Source organism: Falco punctatus, assembly GCF_963210335.1.
Source record: "Falco punctatus genome assembly, chromosome: 8".
Lineage (NCBI taxonomy): Eukaryota > Metazoa > Chordata > Aves > Falconiformes > Falconidae > Falco > Falco punctatus.
This window is the reverse complement of record NC_137588.1, coordinates 14,857,554-14,867,143: the sequence shown is the minus strand read 5'-3', so window position 1 is coordinate 14,867,143 and position 9,590 is coordinate 14,857,554. Positions and strand designations below refer to the sequence as shown.

At 55.0% G+C, this 9,590-nt stretch overlaps 1 protein-coding gene across 7 annotated transcripts in view; it reads left to right on the top strand.

Moving 5' to 3' along the window:
• The first annotated feature begins 2,164 nt into the window (after positions 1-2,164).
• NRP2 (neuropilin 2) overlaps positions 2,165-9,590 on the top strand; it is a 90,739-nt gene continuing 83,313 nt past the window's right edge. For 5 of the 7 annotated variants that reach the window (XM_080400141.1, XM_080400139.1, XM_080400138.1 and 2 more), the window contains exon 1: positions 2,165-2,541. In XM_080400141.1, coding sequence (XP_080256267.1) covers positions 2,469-2,541 — 73 coding nt within the window. In that variant the 5' untranslated portion in view covers positions 2,165-2,468. The remainder of the gene's footprint in view (positions 2,542-9,590) is intronic. The other 2 variants (XM_080400142.1, XM_080400140.1) reach the window with 1 other exon arrangement.

Below are 9,590 nucleotides of genomic sequence, written 5' to 3'. Positions count from 1 at the left end.
AGAGCCCTGAGCCCTTTGGCAGAAGCAGGACTTCTCCGGCATGGAGAGCTGATGAGGTCCAGCCTTGCTTGGGGTACAGAGCAATGCCCACAGCAGCAGCAGCTGCCCCTGGGAACAGACAGAAGTAAGTTCAAGGTGCACAGCATTACTTTGTGCTCAGTTCCTTCAAACCTGGGAAAGGTTCTGAGTCTTAAATGCTCCCCAAAGAAGTACTTTCATCACTCTTGTACCTGAGCTGGACTAGCAGGTGTCATCAGTTTGGTCATCATCCTGTTCTGAATACCTGAAGTGGTAGGAACGGCAGTAGCACTGCCTGGTATTTCAGTTGTGCTTTTCTCTTCCTGATAGCGGCATGTTGTGGAGAGGAGACTTGAGATCTGACACTAAACGCAGGGCTGGATTTGTGGAGAGCTGTTGAAAAGCAGCTGAGAGAAACCTCTGTGGAGCAGCAGGTTAACTTCATTTCCCATCACCATTGTCTTTCCTAGGATTATCTTCCTTTCACTGAGTAGCAGATCAGAGCTGATATTAGTTCAGGGTTGTGTCTGCAGTCTTCTGTTGGCCTTAACCAGGGGAAAATCTGAGTGTAATGGGCGGAGAATTGCTTGGTATTAGGGGGAGAATTGTTAGGGCTTGGTAACCTCTTCCTTCTCCATGTACATCTCAAGAGAGGAACGATTCATGCTGTGCCTTTATATTACGCTCTGATATCTGTGTTATGATATGCGAGGGCTATTTATACACAGAAAAAATCACACTTTGCTAGCTTGATAGTAGTCTAACTATAAGCAAGTAGTAAATAATAGTTGCATAATTCCACATCAAAATACAGTAAATAAGGTAGTAGACTCGGTTGCCACCGGCTTTGTATTGACTTCAACAGGTGTCGGAGCACATTTGAGCCAGGGAAGATGCAAAATCAGGTATCAAAACACAGAGAGGGAAGAGGGATGCTAGAGCCCTCGGGGTAACGGCTGAAATACCCGATCCATCTGTCAGGCCAGATCTGTTGCTGACAATGAACTTCCACTGGCCTAGGAGGAACTCAGTGCGTTCATATTGTGTGAATGTGCTCAAGCAGGTTGGCATTGGCATTTCATTGACGCGAGCTGGTGATGCTACCCGTAACTGATAGACAGCAGAGTACAAAATAATTAGTCTCATCACCCTAAACGAATACCAGTGAAACGTTTGTACTTTCCCTCTCACCCACACAATGATGTATCTCACTTCTGCCACATGTCAGTATCTCTTTACTAATTACCAACTGAAAAAAACGGAGGTAATGCAGTTTTAATCCCTTTGTCTATGTGTGTTTGGAAGCTGGAGTCTATAATCTAGGGACTGATCAACAGCATAAAAGATTTGTTTTGGTGCGGCGTTTTAGGGCTTATGTCACTTGTGTGCTTTGAAATGTCCCCTCCCAAACAGGAAGGTGTGAGTTACCCCCACTTTGCCAGGCACTGGCCTCTGAGCCCGCTGGGGTCCGTCTGGGTAAGCTGCAAGTGAACGCGGGGTGCCGGCGGCTGCGGCCCAGGCAGGGACCCCTGGCCTGCCCAGGGGCACGGCGAGGAAACTTTCCGAGCGCGCTCGGCTGGCGTTTTGCGGAGCGCCGTGCGGAGAGCGGCTGGGAGCGGGGGAGCCGCTGCGGGGGCTTCTCGGTGGCCGTTCCTCCCCGGTCAGCTCTGGCGTTTGCCCCCGCACCAGCCTGCGCGCCGCAACACGGGTGCGTCAGCGCCAGGCAGCGTGCGCGCCCCGCTCCCGCTCCCGCTGCGGCACGGCGGCCGAGGCACGGCGCTTCTGGGCCTCGGCCGGCGGCGGCGGCAGCCCAGGAGCAGGGACAATCCTTGTCCTGATGCTCCCCCATCCGACAATGTCTGGGTGTCTCCCTTCGCGCGGCCCGGCTCTCCCGCAGCTCTCTCAGCCGGGCGCTGCCGGAGCCCGCCCGCCTGCCCTCGCCGCGGGGCCGCGGCCGCCCGGGGGACGGGCCGGACGGTACCCACGAACCGGGGCGCGCCCGGCGCGGCGGGACCGCTCCGCGCCGCGCGAGCCTCCGCGCTTCCCCGCGGCCGCGGGCGGGGCGGGACGAGGGGGCGGGGCGAGGGCGGGCGGGGGCGCGGGGGGCGGGGCCGCCGCGCGGCGCTGACAGCCACATGCCGCCCTGCCTGAAAAGGCTGCGAGGCGCCGGCGGGGAGGGAGAGGAGGCGCAGACGGCGCCCCAGCTCGCACCGCCGCCGCGCCCCGGGGGATGCCGAGGCGCCGGCCCCGCGGGTCGCCCTAGGGGAGAGGTGTTCGGCCGGCACCGCCCGCCCCGCAGCCCCGGCCCGGGGGAGGCCGCTGCCGCCGGCCCCCGCTGAGCCCCGCCGGAGCCGCTCGCGAGTGGGGCGCCCACGCGGGCGCGGCGCGCCCGGCCCCGCAGCCTCGGGCGTTGGTTTTTGGGTTTGTTTTTTTTTAATTTCTTCCGAAGGATGGATACGTTTCTCCTCGCGTGGGGATTTCTAGGGCTGTGCTTGCCCGGTTCCGGAGGCACGGCGGAGACAGGTAAGGCGCTCCCCGGGGCGGGGGATGCCCCCAGCCGCGCCCGGGCGAGGGCGCCCGCCCGGCCAACTTTCGGGCGCCCGGACGGACGCACAGGGGCTTTGCCTGGCCTCGGGCATCTCGTAGGAAATAAATGAGGGATCGGCGGCGCCGCGCAGCCTTGGCAGCACGGGGCTGGGGGGGTTCCTGGGTGTGGCGGGGCGGGGATAGCGCAGCCCCCCGGCAAGGCGCGCAGCCGGTGAAACCGCACAGCTCCCGTCGCCCGGCACGGAGGGGCGAGGGCACGGAGCCGCGCTGGAAAGTTGCGTGCTGGGTGTTTGTGGTGGGGGCGCGGGGAAGGGAAGGGGAAGCGCCAGGGACTAGCCGCATCTCGGACACCCGCATCCGGATGCCCGCGGCCCCGTATGCCCGGTTGCAACCTCGGGAAACTTTAGGGGAGAAATTTAAAATCGCCTGGCAGGGAGCCGGCAGCCGTGCCGGGCGGCGCTGGGAGCAGGCGAGGCTGCCCGGAGGTGGCGGCACCCGCCCGCTGGAGGCACCTCCGGGCAGCCCCCCGGGAAAGGCCGCCCGCCGGGCGTGCGGGACCCCGCTCACTTGGCAAACGCCGAGGTGTCCCGGGACCTGCCGGGTTCGTGGCACGTTTTGGGGCGCGAGTGTGTTTTTCTGGTATTCGCTGAAGCGCTAGGCTGGGCTGTCGGGAGGCGCGGGGATGAAGCCCCGGTGCTTGCGTAGCTTCGGCTTGGGGACAGGAGAGGGGCAAGGGCGGGCTGAGGCTGGGCCCTGCTCTCCCCGGCCGCTGGCTTTGTGGCTGGCTAATGGGGACAGCAGGGTCCCCACCTGGAGCAGTCGCTGGAGGAAAAGGATATGCCTCACCCAGCCGCCCGCCGCTCTCCTGGGGCTCCTTCTGCGGTCAGCAGCCCGGGAGCTGCCGGGCAGGACGGCGGTGCCAAGCCAGCAGCTGCTGGGCTGTGGGTTTCCCTTCCCGTTAGCCGGGGCCTGGGGACGTGCCTCCGGGAGCCCGCGGGGACGCGGGGTCCTGAGCCGCGGTCTGACCCGGGCAGCGGTAGGTGGCAAAGGCGCGGCGTGCGTGCGGCGGCCCCTGCCCTTCCCCCGGCCTCTCTGCCTTCTCCTGCCCCGGGGGGCACACCGCCAGCTCCCCCTTGACAAGGGAGGTGGCAGAGGCTCTGCTGCCTGAGAAAGTCCCTCGTTTTTGCAGCAGCAGCGAAGCACAGACGTTCTCGGCAGACACACGCCGTGTGCATTCAGTTGCCGGTTGGCATCGCGTCCTTCCTTATGGTTATAAAGGAAAGGAAAAAATCCCATCTTTTGTTCAAATAGGAAAAGAAATGAATAGGCACTCGATGGGGTGAAGAGAAAGGGCAAAGTCCTGGGAGGCCCCTGCTGAGCGCAACGGGCTTTCAGAGGGTCCCTGTTGCAGAGGCAGCGCCTGGTCTCCTGGAGCGGGTGTTGCGCGGAGGCAGCCCGGGCTGTAACCCGAGGGTGCGCTGCCAGCCCGGCTGCATCCCCGCGGCTGCTGAGCCCGGCCGGCTGCCTGTGCCTGCCTCTGTGTGCGTCCCCTTCTGTCCTGCGTGGGTGAGGGCTTCTAACTGGAAGGGGTGCATGAGGCAACCCTGTCTCTGAGGCCATTCAGTCGCTGCAAGAAATGTTTATTTGAACACGGGGTTTTCCCAGCTAAGCAGAGCATCACATGGTGCTGGAGCCAGCGAGGAAGTTGTCTCCCTGAGGCTGACACCAGCGGCTGTTTGCCGAGATGTTGTGGTGCTGTGAGCCTGTCAGATGACTTTACTGCTGGTCTAGCGAGCAGAGGTATGGGGTAACGGGACACGAACCCCGATCGGGATATGCTCGGCTCTAGTAAATTAGCCAGCCTAGTAAGAAAAACATGCCAGAAGTAGATGGATTTATGTTTCAATCTGGTGTATCTGAAAGCCTTCCCCCATTACGAAAGTCCCTCTTAAGGTTCCCTAAGGGAGGTTAGTAGCGAGGGGAGATGTTTTTAATAGACAATAATATGATAATCCACACGGAAAAAACCCTCATGCTATATTTCTACAGTAAGAGATAAACAGCGCAGCTGCCAATTTGTATCTAGCCAAGCAAACCCTGAGATAACCGTGGAGGGGAGTAGGTAGAAGACCCTGGAAGACAAATCTGAAGGCTGGATGGCTGTGTGTTTTTAATCTTCCCGTAAAAAGCAATCGAGTAAGAAAGTAACAGACTTGAGTGACCCAAGTACTGAGCTGTTCAGATGATGTTTATGCAGCTCTGAGCAAAGCTCACTCTTGAAGTCTTCCAAACAGTTTGCTTAAAAGCTAGTATTTTTGGTAATGTCTTAAGAGATGTAGCAAGGTGGGGAGGGGGGCCAAAACAAATTGCTGCCCAGCAGGCACGGGGCTGCACACATGGAAACATGCACACACACACCCACTCAAGCGCTGAGTGTAATGCCTATTGCCCGTTGTGCCGTTAACTTGGCTTTTACTCGGAACAAAAGCTTTTTTAGCCTAAGAATCAGACAGTTGTCAGGAGCATCACTGAACACGACTGATACAAGCATAAGTGGGGGGCTCTGACCCAGGACAGGGTGCTGCGTTTTGGTTTCCTAACTTTCCTGCTGCAGAAAAAACGGGGTGTCCGGAGTGACAGGCAGGCATATAGGTCCCAGGGGGCTCTATGGAGATGCTTCATATCTCCCTGCCCTGCTCCTTCTCCCCCCTCCAGCCCCTTTTCCAGTATTTACTCTGGTACCTCTTGCATGGCTTAGAAGGTTAAAATGAGAAAGCAACCCACTTTGCTGGGGCATAGAAGGCAGCGCTCCCCACCCCAGCAGCGTGCTGCTCTGGGCAGGCGGGTGGGTTGGTTTCCTAGCAGAAACCTCCGGTGCCGCCAGGCTCCAGGACATGGTGGCCTTGTATTGCAGATAGCCAGAGAGGAGAAAGCATCCTTCATGGGGTTTAGGAAGCTGTCAGGTTCAGATAAGGCTGGGATACTATCCTGTGGGACCCCCAGTTGTATTAATAAGGAAAAATTAATTTTTAAGCACTGGGATTGCTGCCAAATTACATGACCTCCGACAGACCAGCTGTGCTAGGAAAATAAATCGTCTATATCTGAGACCCATGATCCTATCTGAAATCGAAACAGAAAAAGTCAGCATTTAGCCATGGTGGTGGAGGCAGATTGCAGCAGCCTGAGAGCAAACTGGAAGCTGCTAAACTTGCTCTCCATTGTGTGGTGAAGTCACCGCCACTGTGTCCCCATGGGGTCTCAGGAATACAGTTGTCTAATCCGGGAAGTGCAGAGAGCTGATGTGCCTGCACACACCCAAGCTGGGGCTGACGGTGTAGGCACGGAGGTGGGGGCAGAAGTGGGGTGTGAACATTTCCAGGTCTACCCTCACTCTGTAACAGCCCTTTGACACATTCCTAATTATAATACACACACAGACAAAGAGGTAGCTGGGCTATTTTCAAAATCCCTGTCTACACCCTGGTAGAAACCGCAATACTAGCAACAACATAAATCAGGGCTGTTGCTAGCAGTGTTGCGCACGGCTTAGCGCTACAGTAGCATGGTTTTAATCATACTCAGAATCAAAGGGTCAGCCTTCTCCCTGCCTGAGCCAACTCGCAATCGCAGAAGGCCAGATCCTCAGCCAGGCTCGATGCCTGTGCAGTGAAAAGACACAAGCACAGACACAGACGAGAGGCTTGTCAGCACGAGGTCAGCAGGCACAGGGCCAAACACTCGAAATCACTACTCGGCTCTGTAACCCTTTCTACGTGCAGGCGGTGCCCATGGACTTCATGGGGGAGGACAGCTAGGGTAACACTGGGGGGCTGGGGCCCTGGCCGCAGCCTTGGTGAGGCAGCCTCTCCCCAGACAGGATGGGGGAAAGGGGTACAGGTAGCGAGCCTGAAGTACTACTTGCAGGGATGGATGACTGTAGGGACTTTCTGTCTGAATGTTTCTCCCTTTCTCTTCATACTTGATGAGCCAAAGAAAACGGGCTCTGGAGATGAGGTGCTGGGCTCTGAGTCTTTGAAACCTGCCCTGATTTCTCCCCTTGTGTTTGAGACAAAGGCAAGACATCAGCCCCAGCTGTACTGGTGGGTCATCTCTAGCTGTGAAGTGTTGTCTGTGTGGGGCTTGAATGTGCCTGCCTTTCCCTGCAACCCTCCTAGGAAGATGGTGAAGCCAAAAGGACACTGTCACTCTGCTTACATGTTGTTGAAAGGCTCCTTTGTACCGTGGGTTTTAGGGGATGCCTGTGGGGAGCGGACAGAGGAAAAACCCCAACCCCTTGTGGACAACAGCACATACACACAGACTTACTATCTCCCTGGTTCCTCCTCTTTTCACAAGCATGCAAATCTGTACCTCTTCTCTTACACACAGAGCCCCTCTGGTCCCCTCCACCTTGCTGCAGACTCATGCATGCTCCTGCATCCTTCCCTTCCCCATGCTGCCCCTCCTGCGCCCAGAGCCCCTTGGCAACTTTCCCCCTCATGCACACCCCCAGTCTCACTCCTGCTTTTCTCTTTCTGTTTGACTGCTGAATATGTGCTCAGCAGGAAACAATGTGTTTAAGACACTCGCCAGAATGTGTAATAGCTTCGGCACTAGTAGTGAGGCTCACCAGTAGCTGGATTTGAGCAAGCCATTGTAAAGGCTGAAGCTGCCGCTCAGCAGCGTGCGTGGAGCGAGCTGCAGTGGGGCCTCTTCCCGGGTGGCTCCAGAGGCATTGCTTCCCATCCCATTCCATCCCATCCATGGGGCTGCCTGCTGCCAAGGCATTGAATTTTTGCTCTGCAGCTCCAACAGGGCCCCTGGGAGGGAGGGCTGAGGCAGGGGTGTTGCAGGATTCAGAGAGCCTTTGCCAGCCGCTTTGGGAAGAGGCATGAATAAACTGTCCTTGCCTGGTGGGGAAAGCCGGGATTCTGTTTCAAATGGACCCTGACAAATGGACTCAAAAGGTGCAAGGAAGCTGGGAGGGTGTGGGGGGTAGATGAGGTAGGCTTTTTTTTTTTTTCTTTCTCAGAATCACCGTAATAGTAATACTAATTAGTATTTCAGAGGCACTGAACACCTTTCATGAAGCCTGAAGCTCTTTAGAGAGGAATCCTAGGTGAATCCCTGGCTCTTTCTCCAACATGTGGAATTAGAAATGTTTCCTGCTTTTCCTCTATGGCCCTCGAACCAACCTGTTATTGATAGCATTCACACGGGTGGCTCAACACATTATTTCCTCCTTGTTTTATTTCCTAGTGTGGCCTGTAGGTAGGGTGGCAGGCTGCCATGCAGGGAGCCTCTGCTTTATTTCTGCCTCTGCTCTGAGCCTTCAAGCTTCCTCAAGTCTCCGTTTCCTCACCCTGCGGTACCAGCAAGGTTTCTTCAGAAACTGCCTGGTCTGCGGCTTAAAGGTCTCCTGGAGGTGCTACCTATTTCCTGAGTGATGGCAGCGTGTTTCCATGAGACTTCAAACCCTTGGGGAGCCTAACGCAGAGGCAGGAGAAATGGGCATGATTCCAGCAAGTTCAATGTGCAGTTATCCCCCTCCCTTGTATGTGCATTCATACATTCAGGCACTTTCTCGAATGATTACCAGAGTAGCCAGGAGTTGTAATTCCAGGCCCACCGATTACATTTGCAGGCAAGCCGGGAGAATTGTGTGCACATGTATCTATATAAAGACTAACACTATTAAGCCAGTTGCCCTATTGGAATTGCATTTGCCTGTGATAGAAGATGACAAATAACAAAGTTAGCAGAGCTGGCACTATGTAAAACCAGGATATAAAATGTCATCAAAGATACAGGTTGGGGGTGCAGCAGGGACACCATCAAAACCCCGGAGTGGCAACATTTAAAGGTCAAGGTTGCCACTGACTCAAGTGGTACAAAGTGATGCCAGCCCCTAGAAGGCAGCTATTCAGAACTGCAGGGGTGGAAATCAGCTCAACTCCAGTGATTTCAAAGCAAATTACCTGGATTTGCAGGCAGGATTTGGCCCTCTCATTTTCCACAGTGAAGCTTGAGTAGGTCTCTGTTTCAGGTTTCCAGTTAATTCATCTGTGGATTAACATGGCAGAGAAAGTGCAAGTACCAGAAATCTCAGAATCTCCTCTTCTCTCTTCCTTCCTCCAACACTCCCTTCTTATTTAAAAATAATTTTAAATTATCCCTTTTTGCAAAGGCTCACAGCTAAATTGTTCCATTTGCTGAGCTTTCCGGCGTTCCCCTCTCACTGCTGTCCAGTGCTATAAAGTGAATATATTGCATCCCTCCCTGGTTGCCTTAGGAAGTGGTCAAATGGCTGCATTCCTCAACTGATGGATTGGCGCGTTCCTTTCTTGCTTAAGCTCAGACAGTGTTTTTATGAGCCTGTCTCGTGACAGGCTTGAGACACTTTGAATCAAACAAAACCCTAGTTTAGATCACAAAAGCAGTCTTTAAATTCTGCTTTGCTGTGCCTCCACTTTTAAGTGAAATTTTAGTTAAACTGGTAAAGGCCCTCGATGAAATATCCAGGGGGCTTTTCCCTGGTTGTGTGAAATCCCAGGACATGGATGTGTGTGCTACTCTGGGATGAAATGTGTGTGTAAGTGCTTTGTGGTGTTTGGGTGTGTTTGTCCATTAATTTGTTCAGGAAGCCTTTGAAGCTTTATCTCTCAATCCAAAGCAAACATGCTTCTGCTAAAATGATCTATACTACTGGGGATAAAATACCTAATTGTATTAGCTTCCTCTGCACTGTGTCTGTCTCCTTGGCCAATGGCTAAGCTGTATCATTTAAATATGAGAGTTTGCATTTGTGTTCCTGCCCGATGCGCAAGTGGTGCCATACCTTACCAGTTTAGGGTGAGAACCCCTGCCACATCAGCCGTGCCCGGACTGTCCCCCAGAGCCAGCGCCTGGGGAACAAGGCAGAATGAACATTAATGGTAATAAATCCTCAGCAGAAAAGATCTGTTTGTCCTCTCCCTACTAGGATTTGGCCAAGTGCTTTGGATGCACATGGACATCGAAAA